This window comes from Adiantum capillus-veneris, chromosome 10 (genome assembly GCF_014529385.1).
Source record: "Adiantum capillus-veneris isolate H3 chromosome 10, ASM1452938v2, whole genome shotgun sequence".
In the NCBI taxonomy this organism is placed as follows: Eukaryota; Viridiplantae; Streptophyta; class Polypodiopsida; order Polypodiales; family Pteridaceae; genus Adiantum; species Adiantum capillus-veneris.
The window spans coordinates 45,299,855-45,320,993 of NC_140940.1; the positions used below are offsets into that span (position 1 = coordinate 45,299,855).

At 41.7% G+C, this 21,139-nt stretch overlaps 1 protein-coding gene across 1 annotated transcript; it reads left to right on the forward strand.

Moving 5' to 3' along the window:
* The first annotated feature begins 15,982 nt into the window (after positions 1-15,982).
* LOC147448776 (ethylene-responsive transcription factor ERF019-like) lies at positions 15,983-17,068 on the forward strand. Its single transcript, XM_086522449.1, has one exon. It carries the CDS (start codon positions 16,018-16,020, stop codon positions 16,627-16,629), a length of 612 nt encoding a protein of 203 aa, XP_086378575.1. The 5' UTR covers positions 15,983-16,017; the 3' UTR covers positions 16,630-17,068.
* Positions 17,069-21,139: the final 4,071 nt, after the last annotated feature.

A 21,139-nucleotide genomic window follows, 5' to 3' on the forward strand; every position in this document is an offset into this window, starting at 1 on the left:
AAGCTTAAGCATTGAAGCATAGCTCTTGGTTGGATTTGCATTCCATAGCCAAGAGTGTTGGTGTAAGCTCTCAACTTCTCAAGGAGCTTGGAGAAGGAGATGGAGCTCTTGCACCTTGCATAGCACACAATGAGAGTGTTTGTGAGTGTGTGTGGGTGAGTATACCCCCTAAGAAATCCCCTAGCTTGCTTGGGTCAAACCCCCCTTGTAGCTCATGCTTGAAGCTCATTGGACCCCTCCAGGCCTAGCCAATCAGAAGCAGGAGGCAGCAAGGGTAGACTTGGGACAAGTGTCCCCCTTTCCCCTTTGAGAGAGAGGACTTGATAAATGCAAAATCAATTAACTAAGTCTCCTAAATTATCATTGGACCCCTTGGGTGGCCAACCAATAGGAGTCAATCACACCATGAGGGCAACATGAGGAGGAACTTGACAAATGTCCCTTTTGCTTTCTTTGTACCATGCATGCCTTGTTTGTGTGTGTGGGTGTTCTCTCTCACCCCCCCTCTTGTAGGGCTCGCCCCTTCCTTGTAGGGATTGAATATTTACCTTTTCACACCTCAAGCCCCTCATGCAGAGGCCCAGTTCCCACCACAATCTTGGCCCTTAAGAACTTTAAGCTTGGGCTAGGTTCTCACCTCAATTGCAACCCTAGCATTTCAAGCATGTGAAGCACCTCAATCATCTCAATCATCAAGCACCTCAATCATCAAGAACCTTAAGCACCTCAAAATCTCATTCATCAAGCATGACAAGTAGGACAAGCGCCTCGAGCTGTGTCGGGTTCGCGCCTCAAGCTTAGCCCTATCTTACCTAAGGTCAAAGGACTTTTACACATATTATTGGAGGTCTTCAATGAAGCTAACCTTAAGGTCTTATGCTCCATTGGTTAGAATTTCTCTTTGATAGAACATCTCTTATTTGAGCCCCTTTACCATTGGCCCCATGTTGAGGTAGATTTAGAAGCACATGTCTATATCTTAACCCTTGTTCCCGTTTATTCTCCCATATTAAGTGATCAGTTTAATATGATAAAATCATTTGGGTTGGTTAGATATAAGATTTTATGACATTACCTCTCTCTTGAAATCATAGTCATCCTCGACTATGAGGTAGAAGAGATAAAGTCTTAGTCATTAGTCAGTTTTACTTAGTGGGTAGAGGATCCCTTTTTACCCTACGACATCATTCCAAAGTGGATGACTAATCCACTTGGTACTTGAGAGACACTGTCTGCCGCAAGCATGTCTACTCTTTAGTCCATATCCTACTTCCAAAGTAGAGTGACAAGTTCTACTTGGTGTTTGGGAGACGTAGTCACCAAAAATATGATCCTAAGTGTCCATACTTCTCAAAAATTTGTGCACAAAAAATAAAAAGAGAGTCTTATAAGACAAAAACATTGATCATTCAAAATACATTTCTTTTACATTTGCTTACTCTTTTGTGTCATTGTAAGCATATTATCCTTAAGCTATGTTCTTTGCATGTATTTAGCATCTTTGAAAGGATAATTCTTAACTTAAATAAGATACTATCAATAATCTTACCATTTCTTAATACCTTGTATTCTTGTAGAAGGATGAACTTGGGTTGGATCTCGATTGATTCATCCTTGATCTCTGGTGGGTCTTCATTTATGGCCTCTATTGGTGGCTCTCCATAATAAGGCTCAAATAGGTTCTCATGAAAACTGATATATATGAGCTAGTAGTTGGGCAACTTTAAGTGATAAGCCATCTTATGGATGGGCTTAAAAATTTAGAAGGGGCCATAGTATCTTTGTGCTGACCTAGCATAATAACTTTAATGACCCGTAGGATTCTTGTGTGTAATTTGCCTTAGATGAGCCTCGGGGAAGTTTAGTAAGACCCAAATTTTTCTTCTTTTTCTTTAAAGGATAAGGCTCTTTTGTGCTTAATGGCAATAGCCCCTTGTTCCTTTATATTGAAGGGTAAGTCTCTTTTGTGCTTCCTTTGCAATGAAGATCTTCCTAGGTACCTTAAGCTACAAGGGACTTTTGGATCTTCCATCTTTAGCTTCAAAAGGTATTTTCCCCTTAGAAGTATGTTCACGTTATTAGAGACATAATGTTGTTATGGTAAGTACTTCTCCCATTTTGAGCGTTGATCTACTTCAAATCACAGGCTTTTAGTAGATCAAGGATCATTAGTTTTGTTATTTTCCTTTTGGCCATCCGTTGGAATAGTTGGCCGGCATAAGAGGGTTACTCTAGTTCTGATAGAGAGTCTATCAAAAATTAGTGGTCATGGTTTGATTTCTATCCGACGCAATAAGATGTTGGCAAGCCATGGTCCTTTTATCATACTTTGTCATTTGGTATACTATACATTTTGCAACATACTCCTGTATATTCTCGTTTCTTGGTAAGCTAGTACAAGTATGCTTTTACTCCTACCAGAGTAAATTTGAATTCCTCTTTGCCTCACATATGGGAGGAGCATGGGAAGTGAGGAAGATATAGCCTATTGAGGTATGGAAGATAACCATCCTCTGACGTGAGTGGTTCTTTTTCTTTCATTTGTAAAGGCTATTATCATATCCCTAAAGTCTGGGTTAGAAGCATATTTAACTATCATAAAATATAGTTCATTGTAAGTTGCTATTGATACTCTATCTACCCTTGGTCATCGTGAAAGTGCATCAGCTACATGATTGTTCTTGCCAGTAATGTGAGCAATGTAAAAATTAAATTGCAAAAAGAAATTTTCCCACCTCATTTGATTGTCGGAGAGCTTGGTTTGCATCATGGATGGAGTCTGCAAGAAGTACTTCCATGTGTCTAGGGCATACAAAACAGCTCGTAGGTCCTTTTGTATATGTCCAACATTTGCTCATTGGAGTTGAGTTTTTGAATCTCGTATGCTATGGCATTCCCTTCTTGAAGCAAAGTTTTGCTCGAAGGCAATTATCCAGGCATTACATTGGACCTCAAATAGCTTTGAGAGATACCGTAGTGTAAGCATAGGTTGAGAGATAAGTTTCTCTTTGAACTTTTCAAATTTTTCTCTCTTTGAAGTCCATGTATACGTAACGTTATTTTTTGTTAAGTCATGTATTGGATCTGCTATAAGAATGAATTTTTCCTATGAAGCATCTATATTATGCACTCATACCTTTAGAGCTTCGCAACTCATGTAGACTCCTTGGATTAGGCCATATTTATTACCTCTACCTTTTGTGGATCCATACAGATAACACCTTTAGAGATAATGTGACCTAATTATTGAATCTCTTGAAAAATTAACTTTTCTTTTTGTTAGAAGAAAGCCTAATGTCTCTCAAAACTTACCATTTCATGGTATTGCCTTTTGAACTTCTCTTGTGGAGCTTATAAAGCTCAATAAGGAGGCTTATTAGGCAGTGAACTTCGTGAAAGAAGCTCCATTGCATGGCCATTTTCCCCTCATTGTGGAGATAGCTCATGGGGGTATAATCAATAAAAACATCTTGGAATCCATTTAGGAATTTAGCCAACTCTAAAACCTCTTGATTCTCGTCTTTTTTATTGTTACTAGTTGAAACATTGAATTCATTTACAGACTTTCTAACAGAAATCATGTATATAAAAATATAGATTTTCATTAACTTGTGAAAAGCATGCATATTTACAAGGGATAGGATGCTACCCGTCTCGTAACCATGTATACATGTACATATCTCCTAGCATAGGAAAAACGAAAGACTTTTGCTATGAGAATCCTCTTTTGGAGTTTCCAGCATAGAAACTCAAGGCGGCTCGTTGCGTGCATTTCTTTGGGGACAAGCACGATAGACATGCCCTTGTTGTCCGCACTTGTAGCATTTGTTATCCTTACGATAACACTCTAGCTTTTTTGGAGAGAGAGTCTATTCTTACCTTTGTAGACTCCTTTCTCCTTAGCTTTGTTATCATTGTTGCTAGAGTTGCCTTCGGAGGAAGTTTGAGCATTATTCCTCCCTCTAGGCTCATTTTGATCCTTCACTTCCATGGGCTTCGAGTTTCTCTTAACCCCTTGTTGGAAATTGATTTGAGAGGCGACCATAGTATGGTGTATGACCGCCTATATGGTACTAGGCCTTTGCGAGTTAATATACTCCACCATCTCTTCACAAAGACCCGCACAGAATTGTTACTTTTTCTCCCCAAAGTCTATCTTTTTGTAGATAGTGGCTTTGAGAAGTAAATCCCAAAACGTATCTACATACTTCTGGATAGACTCGTAGGGAGAGAGTTTCAAGATTTTCCATTCTGTGAGGAAATTTTCTTTAGCGTTGCTTATCCGAAACTACTTCATGATTGAGGCCCTTAAAGCCTTCCATGTCCTTGAAGCTTTTTTTGGGCTCATAGGCTAGCCCACCATTGACGCGCGGAGCTCTGGAAATGCAAATACCTGACGCAGTTTAGAGGACTCCGTGAAGCCCTCATCACCAAAGGCCGCATCAAACTGTTGGATGAAGGCCAAGATCTTGTTCGTAGCACCAAAGGTAAGGAAAGTGGAATTCTTCCCTCCCTCCTTGAACTTCTTCAACTTCTTGGACCTTCTTCATACTAGATAGGACTTGCGATGGCCTTTCCTCTTGGGATCTTTGAGAGAAGAGCCGCTACCTTCATTGAAATATGAGGAAGGTGATGAAGATGGAGAAGAGGGTGACCTCTTTCTCCCCTTTTCCTTCTTTTGGTACCTCTTTTCCCTTTTGTGATAACGAGGAGGAGAACTTTGCGGCGATCTTTCCCTCTTGGGGGGAGTTGGAGATGAGGCAGCCGTCCTCTTGGAGTCACATCTGTGGAAGTATTGGGAGACTCACTTCTTTCTTCTTCCCTTGGTGAAGGCTCTATAGTAGAGACTTCACCTCTGTTCTCGGATGGAGGTAAGCTCGATAATAAACGTTTAAGTGCTTTGTATGGGTTCTCCTCTTCTCTTACCATAGAGAGCCCTCTCTTGGAAATCTCTCGAAGAGACTTCTCAAGTGCTCTCTCTTTTGGGGGACTTTGGAGAATCCCATAACTATGAAGTTTTTTGCAAACTTCACCTTGTAGGGTTGGGTTTCCCATAGCTTGTTGCAGCTTAGAAACAAGACAATTGATAAACATGGGAGCATCGTCATTAGCACCTTATGTGAAAAATCAAAGTTATCAATATTCATTCTACTCTGTTGATTATTGTCAACCATGCTGATTAAACTTATGTGATTACTTAGTATACTCTTTGGCAAGTCAAAACTTTAATTGCTACTCCTCTTAGCCTTTGAAAATTTGGCTCTTAAGTATCTACACCCACTGCTCGAAGTGGTTCATTATAGAGAGTAGAGGAGTAGGTCTAACATAGCAGAGTTGCAGAGGGTTAGCTCCTTTCGAACTTCTTATGGCTCAATAATGGTAAAGTCGTAGGCAAGTCTAAAGAGACTCCATTATTAAGTCCAAAGCTCCCGACGTGTGTACCATATCCCACATAGAGGGCTCAACAAAACCGATAATAGATCCCAGTTCCACTTACCCTACTATAATTAACAACATCAACCATTTATAGGCTACTTAAGGAACTCTCTTCTTAAGCAAGAAAAGAGAAACCAAATGCTCTGATACCAATGTAATGGAAATGGCCTATAAACTTAGAGAAAAGCGGAATTAAGAGAATTAGAGCTAGCAACTTTGAGAGCATAGAGGGTGAACTTAAATGGTAGTAGCAACTTAATCATAACACTTAATTAACTAGTATGAGCAATACTTTTGCAAGAGAGAGATTTTAGAGTATATGACAACAATTGAGGACCGAATTTATGTGGAGCAGGTCCCCCCTCCAAAAGGCATTTATATTATAGATTCTTTCATTAAGAGAGACTTGGTACAATACAATCTTTGTGTTCCTTGAGACCTCTTTGGCGGTATGAAGATGGAAGTTTCATACTCCAAGATTTTGCTTAATAGCAACAATCAATCTTAGCTTGAAAACAATGAAGAACTTGTGAGCATTATCAATCCTTGTGTTCCCTAAATCATTTGGGTGGATGAAGATGTAAAATTTTATGCATCAACTTGTGTCTAAAGAAACAATTAATCTACCTTGCAATACAATTAATCTACTTCCATGAAGTAATTAATCTACTTGCAATAAACCATTAGTATTCTTGGAATGATCATAACATAAAATTGTGGAAAGCATTGAATATCCCAAGCCTCTGTCCCAAGACCTCAAACACCTTCGAAGGTGGAGAGAGCTAGCAGGGAATGAGGGTAGGGAAGAGGAAGAAGAAGTATTCCATAGGAGAAAGAAATAGTTCCTCACTTATCATAACTCTTTTTGCTTAGCATACATAATAGAATATTAATGAAGATGGATAAGATGGCAAGCTTAAGTATTGAAGCATAGCTCTTGGTTGGATTTGCATTCCATAGCCAAGAGTGTTGGTGTAGGCTCTCAACTTCTCAAGGAGCTTGGAGAAGGAGATGGAGCTCTTGCACCTTTCATAGCACACAATGAGAGTGTTTGTGAGTGTGTGTGGGTGAGTATACCCCCTAAGAAACCCCCTAGATTGCTTGGATCAAACCCACCTTGTAGCTCATGCTTGAAGCTCATTGGATCCCTCCAGGCCTAGCCAATCACAAGCAGGAGGCAGCAAGGGTAGACTTGGGACAAGTGTCCCCCTTCCCCTTTGAGAGAGAGGACTTGATAAATGCAAAATCAATTAATTAAGTCTCCTAAATTATCATTGGACCCCTTGGGTGGCCAACCAATAGGCTTCATGCACACCATGAGGAGGAACTTGACAAGTGTCCCTTTTGCTTTCTTTGTATCATGCATTCCTTGTTTGAGTGTGTGGGTGTTTTCTCTCATCCCCCCTCTTGTAGGGATCCCCCCTTCCTTGTAGGGATTGATCTTGACCTTTTGACACCTTAAGCCCCTCATGCATAGGTCCAGTTCCCACCACAATCGTGGCCCTTAAGCACTTTAAGCTTGGGCTAGGTTCTCACCTCAATTGCAACCCTAGCATTTCAAGCATGTCAAGCACCTCAATCATCTCAAGCACCTCAAACACCTCATTCATCAAGTATGACAAGTAGGACAAGCGCCTCGAGCTGGGTTGGGTTCCCACCTCAAGCTTAGCCCTAGCTTACCTAAGGTCAAAGGACTTTTACACACATTATTGGAGGTCTTCAATGAAGCTAACCCTAAGGTCTTATGCTCCATTGGTTAGACTTGCTCTTTGATAGAACATATCTCATTTGGGCCCCTTTACCATTGGCCCCGTGTTGAGATAGATCTATAAGCACATGTCTATATCTTAACCCTTGTTCCCGTTTATTCTCCCACATTAAGTGATCAATTTAACATGAGAAAATCATTTGGGTAGGTTAGATATTAGATTTTATGACATATGGAATAACTGCGGCATTAGGATTCATCATTTGAAGAAGGAAAAAGATTTATCAATGATTGCAACAACGAATCCTAAGGCAGTAAAAGTAAATGGAGCCAGTGGCTCCAAGGACAATGAGACCAATACAAGTACTGGTAATGGCTGAGGTAGATACCAGAAGGGCACTGGCCGCGGCAGAGGCATAATTTTAAACGTGTGTAAAGTATGGTCACTATATAGATCAATGCCCAGAAGCTACCAAACCAGAGGAACCAATGTCAATCAGAGTCGTGACCAGAAGCAAAGAAGTCATAATTGAAGAAATTCAAGATGAACTTGAGAAGATGCAAACTAATGAAACTAAGAAGTGGGAGCACCAGAGAGGGGCTCATGAAGACTTTGCACTTACGAAAAACACGGGAGAAGGCACTATCTGGATTGAATGAGTCTATGATAGATACAATTCAGAGTCTGATTGAAGAAGTACGAGAAGTCAAATTAGATTGGACCAAAGCTGGAGGAATTGAACTGATGAAGGACCAGTCAAAGAGTCCATCACTAGGTCATTCAACAACCATACAAGGGAAGTCAGCCCAATGGAACTGTGAAGACAGTCAAGAGAAAAAAACTTATAGCTCAGATTGTAGCGCATGTAATGAACAAGACGGAATATATGTGGAAGTGAATGAAAGGATTTAGAAGTTGACGATAGAATTAGATGATATCACACGTACATTACCAAAAGCTGCAAAGTTCATTAGACAAAAAAGAAAGGCAGATGCTGAACCAAGGGCAGTGGACTTGGCAGTCATCAGGGATGATGAGGTTATAGTCATTCAGGTTTACTACAAGCTAAGGAAGCAATGGAAATCGTTATCAGGAGTCATATTGGATGGGAGAGTAGGTGTGAACATCCTAGGAGAACATGTGAGGCAGAAACTCGGGATCCACAATCTGAAACCATCACCATTAAGAGTCAGAATGGCTGACCAGAGGGTAGACCAGAGGGTAGTCCAAGCCACATGACTAATTGAGAACATGAAAATTAAAGTCCCAGGGAGTTCACTGTTTAAAAATCGCATATAGCACTTGCGAACAAGAGGTATTTAAATAATCCCTTACCTGTATATTTTCAAGTATTATATGTTCCCCTTATGTATGCATTTTTGTAAAAAAACTAGTCCTTATGTATGAAAATTTTCACTTTCTCGATTAAAAAACCCTTTATGTAAGTAAATTTTTTTTGTAAATGTACCTAATTATAAATCCATTATTTCGTTAGCACGTGTTATTTTACATATTTCCTAGCGGACGCCCCATGATTAAAGTAGGGAAGAAGAAACTCAAGATGATATTCTTAATCATAGCTATATATACAAGGAGCATAGAGAAAGATTTTAGGTAGACCATGGCTCAGAAGTGCTGGTGTGGTGCACAACTATGCCAACCAAACATTGACAATTCAGGGATCCAACAGGAGAATCCATATAAAGAAAAATTACACAAGAAGATGGAAGAAAGCCTTGCGACTAGACAAGTTGTGCAAGAAATATGGAACAAAGAAAATTGAAAGGATGTTAGCCTCAATAAACATTTTTCCTTTGACAGAAATTGACATGACTGTTGTTCTAATGGATAAAGAGCAGGCTAAGAGACATAAGAAATAGTACCCAAATCAATTCATGGAGTCAAACATTGGGGAGAGAACAATTGAGTTGGATGGACGGACACCACAATAACTAGACCAATTAGAGAAAAGAAAAGAAATGAAACCTAGAATGGTAGAACTGGGCAACCCATTCAACAAATATGCAACAAGAATTCGTATAGAAAAAGAGGCAGAATGAATGGCCAAGGAAAAGGAAGGAGTCCCAAATTGGTTGCTTCTAGATGATCAAGAAGTGGAGGAATGGAATCTCAGCACATGTGAGAATCCTAAGATGGTGAAGATTAACAAGCACATGAAGCCAGAGACTAAGGAAAAGGTCATAGCTCTATTGGAGAAGTACAAGGATGTGTTTGCATGGGAGAACACTGACCTGAAAGGCGCCGATCTTAAAGCATGTCAGCACACGATATCGTTGAAGCTTGATGCCAAATGAGTGAGGCTACAGAGATACATGATGAACCCCAACTATGCCAAGAAGGTCAAGGAGGATATAGAGAAGGTAGCGCGGGGCTCAGTGTGCACTTGGTGCACAAGCAATAGGAAAAATAGCCACAATAAACACTATCCAGTGCCAAAAATGAAAAAAAAGTCAAATAGAAATTTAGTTGGGCATTTCAATTTTGCAAATTGAAAATGAAATTAATATTCTGAGCTTTCTCCAAAGAAATTTGAATCCCAAAATAGAAAGTCAATTGGGCATTTCAATTTTTGAAATTGAAAATGAAACTAATATTCCAAGATTTCTCTTTCTCTTTGCATGATTTCTTCTATTTTAGGAAACATTACCGAAATGCCCTTGAAATTTGTTGAGATTCCCAAAATACCCTCGAATTGAAAAATTTCCACTATACCCTTGCATGATTTTTAACTTTTTAAGATAAATGAATTCAACAACGACCTAACAAATAGAGTCTGTGCAAAAATAACGAACAATTTCATCTTGAGAGTCCATAATACCATCTAAATTCCTAGCTATTATCATCTTCCAAGGAGGGAGAACCAATCTTCTCATGAAGAATTGCAAAATTTTTTTTGTCATGGAGAGGTTTTTGAGGTTAATGAGGAGCCTTTTGGGAATTTTGAACAAATTAAAGGGCGTTTTGAAAATTAAATTAGTATACTCCGTATTTCCATAAATTTCAGGGCTATTTTGATCAATATGCGACGAGAGGAGCACTGTTTTTTGTTTCCGCCAGTTAGAGACCGCCACCTGGATTGAATGGTCCACATGGTGTGATGGAAGGAACTCCATACAATGCCACATCATGGAGGAAAAGGGGTTGAAGTCTTCTACCACCCTCATCACTAATTGACACCTCCTTTTAGGAGGTGGGATCGATGGCTCACAATCACCGAGTTGATTGTGTCCATTGGATCGCCTAGGAAATGCAAAAGATTTCCACTTTTCCAGATCCGTGACTTAAACCTGCTACCCTCTGCCCCTTGGAATTAACTCTAATTGTTAAGCTATAAAGTGTCCGTTGATAGGTATGTGTGTGGTAAGTTTATAGATCATGGCATCACAAATAAGTTTACATCTAGTTCACACATACTTCACGCCGAGTTCACATTGAGTTCACACCAAATTTGGCGTGATGTGCATACCCTCCCAAAAATTTGGTGTGGTGCACATACCTCCAGAGTTCACTCTTAGTTGACACCTAGTTCAAACAATGATCGAAATTGCACCCGCCTAATGTGGGCCATTGATCCCACCTCCCTAGGGAGGTGTCAATTAGTGACGAGTCCCCCCCCCCCCCCCCCCCTCCCCCACGCGCGGGTCAAGAGTACTTCCGCTTGACACGAGAGCTTCACGTATCCAAGTGCAAGGTCCAGACTCCACACCAGAAATCTCAATGTACATGCAAGTTGCAACCTACTTTCTCCCTCCTTGCCTCAGGACTACTAGTACGTGACCCGCGCGTTGCTGCGGTCAAGAAGGAGTATCATTCAATTTTGGGTAACCCCCCCTCCCCCTTTCTTAAAAGGGATCACATGTGTCGGTATTCTTTATGCATCCAATTCAAGGTAGCGACAACCATATCTTAAATGTTTTATTATGTGCAATAAAGTTTTAGATGCTTTATGAAATCAACCTAAATCACATCGAATTTGTGCAACAACAGAAAGTACACAGAGAATTGAATGAACATAACAACTTTAGAACATAAATTTAAAAGACTCCACGTTTGGGGGGAGAGAGAGAGAGAGAGAGAGAGAGGGAGGGGGGGACTAAAAGAAAAGCAACAATCCACTTCCATTATTGTAAGTAGTCTTTGTAAGAATAACCTTATATTCGTCTCTAAAGAAAAAGCCAAAATAGAAAAAAGTAGTGCAAAAACCCGATTTTCAAAAATGCCGGTTGAGGGCAAGTGGAAAAGGAGAAATTTTGTCCAAAAAAAATTAAAATTAGTGTAAAACCCTGTAAAACACCCGTAATTTTTTAAAATCTACTCTTGGCAAACTCAATGAAAGGAATTTTGTATGTTTGGAACAATGACTTTTCCCTAACTATATACGTCCAAAAAAAAAAAGGGAGAAATTCTGCCCAAAATAAAAAAAATAGTGACTTGAAGAAAAAGAATTATGTATGTTTTGGAACAATAATTTTTCTAGAGGTAGAAATGACAAAAAATAACGATGATTTTTTTGGAGGTAGAAATGGCCGAAAATAACGATGTGTCATAAAGCTTCTGTGTGTGTGTGTGTGTGTCTCTCTCTCTCTCTCTCTCTCTCTCTCTCTCTCTCTCTCACACACACACACACACACACACACACACACACACCTTTGATAACTGCGCAGTGCGAGTTGCACGAAGCTCCATCAATTATTGTGAGCGAAGTAAGTTGCAGGGCCAAGTGCCACCTCAGCACTATCTCACACGGACATGGGCAGGAGAGGATTAATGGCCCACGCCTATTTCTGGGAGCGTGTGCATCGTGGGCTGTCCGATGTTGCAACATGTCCGAATGTACCAATTTGCCCGAATTTACTAAATTGACCCAAGTCTACACAGTGGCGGGTTCATCATAAGGGAACCCCTTCTCCCAATGCTTTCAACAAACACGCACAGGTGAGGTGGTTAAGGTGATAGGCTTGCAAAGGCAATGTTCTAGGTTCGATTCCGGGGGCGGAGAGTAAGGGAGGGAGGGGGGTACCTGAATTTACAAATTTTGCTCCACGCGAATTTACCTAGTTTCCCGAATCTACACAAACTGCATCGGACGGCTCAGATCGCACCCGATCCCCGAAATGGGCGTGGGCCATTGATCCCCTCCAACTCATGTCCATGTGAGATAGTGAGGACATGTCGCATAAAGCCTCTCTCTCTCACAAACACACACACACACACACACACACACACACCCCTTCGATTACTGTGAGCGGTCGGATGCAAGACAGTTTCAAATTGTAGCTCTCTCTCTCTCTCTCTCTCTCTCTCTCACACACACACACACACACACACACACACACGCACACACACACACCTGCAACCCCATATCAAAGACTTGCTCTCTCTCTCTCTCTCTCTCTCTCTCTCTCTCACGCACGCATGCGTGCACACACACACACACACCTTCCAACTTGAATAGTTGCAACTCAAGTGTTGTCTCTCTTTGTCTCGCATGCAATCGCTCATCATCATTGAGTTGGAGTCCTTAGAAGCGAGCAGGTTTTTGTCTCTCTCTCTCTCTCTCTCTCTCTCTCTCTCTCTCACACACACACACACACATGCAAAGGGCACCAGTAGCTAACCGTGCTATCGAGTCTCTCTCTCACTCGCATAGCTTCGCCAACTCCCATGCAATGCTATTCAATTTCCTCTTAGAATCCTCCCCAATGCAAGTCAGTGGGATTGAGGCCTTCCTTTTTTGTTATCCAAGATTCCAAGTCAAGTTGAAGTGAAAGGAAGGCTCCAATAAGTGGGAGAGTGCATTGAAGAGGTTTTTCTTTTCCTAAAAAAGTGAAGTGAAGTGATGATTTTTTAATGTACTCTAATGAAAGTCTTCCAATGAATGACACTTGGATACCTTCTCCTTGCTCAAAATTTTTAAGCTGCATCCTATAAATATAGATAGATAGATAGATAGATATAGAAGTGACACAAAGCATTTAAGAGGGAAGGTTGACAAGATGTTTTAAGCTTATTGTAAGAATTTGGTCTCATTGGAGCATTTATTTTTGAATCTCAAAGGGATTTGAGAATTTTAGAGATAGAAAAGCTAAAAAGTGAGATTTTGTGTAAGTTTGACTTCTAAACTTTGTTGTGAGCACATGTGCATGTTGTAGGGGGTGAGGCAGGCATGGAAATTGAAGGGTGCCCTTGTTCTTCCTAGGGAAGGGGAATTCTCTTAGTTGGCCTTCGGAGAGGAAGGGCCATCATACACTTTGCCCGTCATCATGCAAGGCAAAAATGCACCAACCCGTCACTCGATACCCTTAATTTTCTTGCTCCTATGAAATATTCACTTGCTTTTGGTGTATCTTTTGTTGTTTCATACTTAAGAGGAGCTAGCATTAGGTATTCTTTAATTAAATTTGATGGTTAGTAAATTTTTAGAGTATTGGTATATTATACTTTAGCTCTGCTTGCTCCTCTTCCCCCCAAAAGCATCACCATTAGTTTTCACGTCTCTCTCTCTCTCTCTCTCTCTCTCTCTCTCTCTCTCACACACACACACACACACACACACACACACACACATCTTGAGAGCACTCACTTTAGCCAACATGTGCCACAAGAAGAGTATGCAAGAGTGTGCAAGTTTGAGGGACATTTATGAGGTGAGGCCCTCTGAGAAAAAAGAGGAAGAAGGCAAATCAACGAGGTAAGGCCCTCTAAGAGGAAGAAAGAGGAATGTGTCTTGGTCAATGCCTATTGAAACAAAGGCATGGACGACATGATCCAGGAGTTTGTGCAAGGGTAGAGGGCCCAAGAAGTGGTTTGAAATTCTCTTGGGATATAGTGGCCCTTCAACAGGCATTCTCCTACTTGCATGCTATAGCTGCAAGTAGGAGAGAGGGCAGTGGGTGGCGCAAAGAGACAAAGAAGTGTACATAGAAAGTGTTCATCTCTCATGTGAAGCCATGCAGAGGCCAGAAATGCGTTGAGAGAGAGAGAGAGAGAGAGAGAGAGAGAGAGAGAGAGAGAGAGAGAGACTTGTTTCCTTGAGCCTCAATGCTATCTCCTCATTTCCTTTAAAAGATTTATGTCCAAACTCAATTGTAGTCACACATGCGCTAGAGGCTAGGACATTAGAGGAGGAGCTTAGAGGCCGCTAGATTCTAGAATCATCATGCATGTTGCACACATCACAAGTCTGGTTGCATCAGACTTTGCATTGCAAAGCATCTACATTCGTATAAAAAGCATAACTAGTGAGCTGTCACTCTCAAATCTTGTCGCATTTTGATTTTTTGAAGGTCTTCATTAAAAATAACATATTAAAAGTGTTATCTCTTCTTTGATTTAGGCGGTGGGATTCAAATTTTAATAAATTTAAACTTATATTTTACCACCTTAGAGCTTAGGCTTTGTTTTTTTTTCTAATATATAAGCAATGCTCAATAGGAGCTATTTATATTAAAGAAGAAAAACACTACAAGTGTCTTGGCTTTTATATGGGCCCGCAACCCACCATTACAGACCATGAAAACCCCATGTGCATCACTGCCACAAGGAGCATAAACACCATAAAGACTAGGATCTTACAAACAATATGTTTGGACACATATCTTGAGCAACGGATGCCACCACATCGAGGTCCTTGCCACCCCACCCCAACATGTCCAATGGATAGGAAGACAAAATGACAAATGACAGCAAATTATAATCTATCGGAGAAACTTCCTACCACCATAAAGCTCAAACTAAAACGAGTCAATCCTAAATGCAACACATCCAAGTTACACCTTAGAACTTAGACTCATGTTTTAACTAAGCAACCTTCTACTTTGATTTTTTTTGGGCTATTTTATAGAATTTATCTTTGAAGGGCATTTTCAAAACTTGCCCTTCCTAGTGAAGGCTTATTTTCAAAGGTCCCGTCTATTGGGAAGGGGCTTCTAAACAACATGCTCTTCACCGGGAAGGCCTATCACAAACGTGCCATGCATGTGCAGGGCTAGACCCCTAAGGAAGGGTGGGAAGGGTTGCAATTTCCAGCACTGGGGTGAGGGGATCAATGGATGGGAACTTCAAGCACGATCGTTGAGTAGATGTCTTGTTAAAACTAAACTTGGCGAAGAACTAAACTCGAACATGGAGCTTGTCCAGGTTTAGTTCTAGACCAGTCCAGGTTTATCGTTTCTAACACCATGGAAAATGGCATTCCTTTCACATGTGCACGGACGGGCGATGTGGGAAGCTCAAACCTCGAAAAGCATTGGGTACGAGGTCGTGGATTCGAATCCGAGCTCCTCATCTATGCCACCATTTTTTTTTTTGGGAGGGGGGGGGGCTTGCCCACCTCGGGATGTTTGCCACCCTTCTCTGTCGTCGATCCCCTTACCCACCCCCACATGCACCCCCATGTCACTTAGTGTCGTGGCCCTCCTTGTCTTCCACCTGGAAAGGGCCTTGTAACTTGTAGGCTAAGTTGTCTTCCACTGGCCAGCCTTAGTGGTCACATTCACTTTTGAAATTTACTTTAATTTAGTACACATCACTTTTCACTTTTCGTGGCGGGGCGGTCGAGGGGCTGCTTTGCTCGCCAGCTTCAGCTGGCTGATTGATAGGGACATGCTTCCGTGTTCGCCGTTGAGGGAGAAGATCACAGCGTGCGATGACGGCAGCAATGAGAGAGAGAAAAAGAAGAGGAGAGAGAGGTCCTCGTTTTTAGCCTGGCTGTTTTTTACGGTGTGCCACATTTTGCGCGTTTTTACGTGTTGGAGGGGGCCCGGCGGATATAGGTTTATATGAACTTTGTGAAAGAGGATCTCAAGGTCAAAATCCTTTTCATTCTCAACCACATAAACCCCGCTTCCACATGACGTCAGCAGACCACGGGCGCCGGTTGCTTCCAAAATTCAAAGGCGTCCGGAGGCGGCATTGGGGGCGGTGGGTGGCCGAAATCCGGGTGCCCAGCAGCAAGGACCGTCTATGGCTGGGCTCCTACCGGACTGCGCAGCAGGCTGCCCGTGCCTACGATGTCGCTTCCGCCTGCCTGCGCGGCTACTCAACCGTTCCCAATCTCCCTGCGCTACCGCTGCCTTCAGCTCATGGCACCTGCCTCTCTCCAACCTCTATTCGAAGTCTTGCGGCGCAGGAGGCGGCTCTCCTTTCTCCTCGTCATACAGACAGATCTGAATCAGTAGCTTCTTTCTGCCGGACCCCTCTCTCTCTCTACGGCGGCGGCCCCTCCACACTCACCCCTGCTCCGCTTGCAAGCGATGAGGTTCACCTTGCGTCTTCTCACTGCGATGCCTGCCTTGATGTGCAGGCCCATCCGGAGCAGCAGCCCCCCTCTGCGGCCGACGATGAGTCGCCATCGCTGGTGGACCTCTGCTTCTGTCTAGACCTCGGCCCTACTGTCGGCCCCCGCTTGAAAGCGCTCCTCACCCGCAGTCTCCACCCCGAGGAGAAGAAAGCTACTCATTGAGCTCCACGTGTTTCACAAACCACCCCTCCACGTATTTTCTGCTATTGCAACCTGGAGGCCAAAAATAGCCTTTAATTTATACTCAGAACAATCCACAGATACCTAAATGGTTAAAGAGGCTGTCTTCCACAATTTTAAAATTGATCTTGTGAATGATATAATTCACTCACAATTGTGAGTTTTGAAAAAACAAGAAAAAGAGGTCATCTTCCACATTTTAAAAACTAGTACGGCCGGCGCCGAAGGCGGCCTCTCTCTCTTTCTCTCTCCCCCTCTCTATCATGCGCAAGGGAGCTTATCTCTTTTTTGGACTTTAGCCTTCATCTTGCAGTTTTCGACACGTGTAAAGGGCACTCCCTCTGCCATTATAGAATACATATAGATTGATATTGTAACTAAATTGTAATTCTTTCTTGGCAAAAGCTTAGTATTTCCCCTGTGTGTGTGTGTGTGTGTGTGAGAGAGAGAGAGAGAGAGAGAGAGAGAGTATAATATTGACCCTATACAACTAGAGCAATTGTCGTCATTTCAATTAACATTATTTGTTGGAACTAGTCTAGTCTTGCTTCGTTGGCCCTGCTAAAGAAATTTGTTGATATGGTTTAGTGTGTTGATGTGGTTGATTATTGATGTGTTGCCCCAAATTAGAAACAAGTTTGTTTATGTGTAGTGCAAAAAATCACAACTAATTTTGCTTTGTGGGGACATAAGTAGATTGAGATCAAGCGTCTAGCACTTGAGTAAACAAGTACAAAGTGCATTGGCAAATTAAAAAAAAAGAAGTGCATGTGTACTAATATATACGATGATTAATTACCTCTATAGATGTCAGTAAAATGGTCCAAATTAAGGACTTTTCTACAATTGTTTGAGCAGTGAGACCAAGGGGTTGCTCTTTGTCGTACGTGTTGTGATAGATTTTGGAGTGATGTCGTGCGTGGCATGCATATAATGTAAAAATGCCTTGAAAAATCACTTTCTATGCCTTTTGGATCAATGGGACTAATTGTCATCATGCATATATAGTGTGCTATGTCTACGAACGGTTGCTATCGTGTATATACCTTAATGGTAGGTTATGGCCCTCGATGCAACACGACAAGTGCTCTTATAATGTAAACAATCCCTAATATGCTTTGGGAATGTTGATGGACCTAATGAGACATGGTCAAGCGCTTATCTCGCCTGAAAAGTTCAATGCAGGCGATCTAATCCACAAATAGTAAGTTTCGTGCGCAGTCGCAAAGGATACATCTACAGTGCTTGTTGAGTGGAAAAATGAGGTTCAACATGTAATTTGAGCCAAAAGGATTTTCTCACAATTTTAAGGATTTTCCCCAGCTCATTTGGACTTTTTACTAGCAAATCAGGGACTATAGACCATAAAATGGTAAAAAAATAACCCAAAATTTAAAAAACATGGGTCAAAATGACACATCAACAATGGCGGGCACTATTGCTAGTGTGTGGAAAGTCTTTGAAAGAAAAAAATAAGTACTTCTAGCCTCTCTGTGAAGTGATACACATGCGGCTTATATGGTGTGCTAGTGTAGCCCTGCATTGTTCCTACCTTGTGTTCGAGCGCGTGGGTGACCTAATTAGGATTTTCTCTCCTCAAAAAGGTGAGTTAAAGTGTGAGCGAAATTTCGTAAGCTTCCATGGATGTGCGTTGATCGTGAATCAAAGGAATACTCTATGGTTTTTCACTTGCAAATTGGCACTATACTTGTGATATTGGGTCCAAGGCTACCTAGTTTAGTGAAAGAGAATTGAGTTTTGTGTTGATCTTGTGTTTATTTGAGAGTACAACTTCCATGGCTAGATTTAGAGGTTTTTTATTTCTTTTCCTTTGTTGGGAGAAAGAGTGGGCTTCAACCCTCGGCCATGAAATTCAATTTTGACCTTGCCTTAATGGAGAAGGAAAAAGGGAGAGATGGAAGGGAAAGATGTTGACAAAGAAATAAGGGATGGAGATGTTGACGTATCTACACATAATAGTACACAGAGAAGCATAGGAGAAAAACTCTTACACACTAGTACACAAGAAGGTGACATAATGAAGCTCCATAGCCCAAGATATAGCTTAAGCGAGGAGAAAGGAAAAAAATGAAAGCATTTATACAAGAAAATCTTAAAATACCTAGCCCCAAACTCCACTGCACCCTTTTTTTTTTTAGCTGCCATAAAATCTAATATCTAACCAAACCAAACGATTTTTCTCATATTAAACTGATCACTTAATGTGGGAGAATAAATGGTGACAAGGGTTAGGATATAGACATGTGCTTATGGATCTATCTCAACACGAGACGAAGGTTAAAGGGTCCAGATGAGAGATGGTATGTCAAAGAGCAAGGCTAGCTAATGGATCTTAAAGACCTTAGGGTTAGCTTCATTAAAGAACTCCAAAGGGTTAAAAGTCCTTTGACCTTTAGGCAAGCTAGGGTTGTGCTTGAGGTGGGAACCCGACCCAAGCTTAAGGTGCTTCTCGTGCTTGATGACTAAGGTGCTTGAGGTGTTTGTCATGCTTGCTAACTAAGGTGCTTGAGGTGCTTAATGATCAAGGTGCTAAGGTGCTCCATGACTAAGGTGCTTGAGGGGCTAAAGGTGTTCCAAAAGTCAACAAGCATCCCTACTCATGGGAGGGCGAGCCCTCATTGTAGGAGCATGAGAGAGAACACACACACCCTCACACAAGTCAAGCCTTGCCTAAAGAAGCAACAAGGCCACATGTCAAGTTCCTCTCCATGTTGCCCTCAAAAGGTGCCTAAAGCCTATTGGTTGGCCTCTCAAGGGGTCCAATAATAATTTAGCTAATTTAACTAATTGTTTATGCATTTATCAAGTCATCTCTCTCGAAGGGGAAAGGGGGACACTTGTCCCAAGGGGCTAGCATGGTTGCTTGATATGCACTCTGCATGTGATTGGCTAGGATTGTGAGGGTCCAATTAACTTCCAACATGAGCTACAAGGGGCGATTGGAATTGGAGCTGATCTCTTGAGATAGCTAATTCCAGTGTTGGAAGATTTCAGCTACTAGTGTAGGAAGATTTCAGACAGCAGACTGGACAGGAATCAGAGACTAGACTGGAATTTGGATACTGATATAGGAATCAGACTTATGTACTGAAATAAGGTTTAGATTCAGATTCAGAAGACTGGACGAGAAGTAAGAATAACTGGAATATATGCCATGATTGGGATTACATATCAAGATTATAACGAATATGATTTACAGAGAGAAAGTACAACCGACAATACTGCCAATGATCCTCAGGTACAAGTATAGCGAGGGAGCTAACCCAAATGATAATAATTGCCAACCCGATTGCAATGTAATGGGCCCTATTTATACACTTCAGGTTCACTGTAGTAATTACCATAGTAACTACTAAGTAATTCATTAACCATCCTCTAAGAAGACGTTCCCACACAGCGAACTATTCAGCCGTCTACATCCTTCCCTTCTTTCTTGAATTTTGGCAAGATTCCAAAATTTTTGAAAAATTCCCCTGTCTGAATCTGATGTGAGACTGAAAAATCCATCGTCTGGTTCTAATGTTGGGATTCCGGCTTTACCACTGATAGAATGGCCATACAAAGATTGCGAGTAGGCAGCTGAAAAGGCCAAGGATTGCGAGAGGCAGCTAAAAAGGCCAAGGTGGAGCTCTCACCAGGCCAAGGTGGAGCTGTCATCAGGCCAAGGTAGAGCTGTCATCTCCACCTACCTGCTGAGGAGAAAAGTCACCACTGAATTATGAGATGGAACTACCCAGTATCCTTCCATTGGACCGTCTTCCCTTTGCCCTTTGACCTGGATGGCGCCTGAGAAGTCCCAGTACCAGCATTCTCCTTCTGAATCAGTTGGTAAATGGCCGGTCGGTGGTCATCTCTACTTCATAAGGCATGAGGGAATGATAGGTTTTGGTGTCAGGATCATAGAGTGTACGCCTGCCCTTGCTCAGTCAGGTTCTGGCCAGCTTATGACAATGCGAAGCAGTATGGATCCATCCTTCTGGAAGAGGCTGATTAGTTTTGACTCGGGCTTCGAAAAGAATCTCAGCCATCTCCCTGTACTGTGGTGCCAGACCCGGCTTTGCTGCAATGTCTTTTTCAGACAATTCAGAAGATTAGACCGTAAGTTGTAGCAACTGATTAGTAATCCTGGTCAGTCCTCTGACTTGAATTTTCCACTGGACCATACACAGCTGGATCCTATGCATCTCCTCTTTCAGTGCCTGGATGTCATTGATTTGGAGAGCATCATTGAACATCGTCTGCCAAGTCTTCCATTCCACAGTTGATCGTTCATACCAATCCTGAAGCTCATCTGTAATTTTGAAGTATGTGAGACGATCAACTGGTTTTGGATGTTGAGGATACAGCACTGGAAAGAATCTTGGCAGCTCTGTTTCTCTCGCTGGAACAACATACAAGAGAATGGGCGAATCAGGCACAAATTCTAAGAAATTGAGAACAGCCTGGTTCTCCTGCTGCATCATCTTTCTGG

What these genes read in the sequence shown, in the direction of transcription:
- LOC147448776 (XM_086522449.1), top strand. Translation starts at nt 16,018, where the DNA reads ATGACGTCAGCAGACCACGGGCGCCGGTTGCTTCCAAAATTCAAAGGC.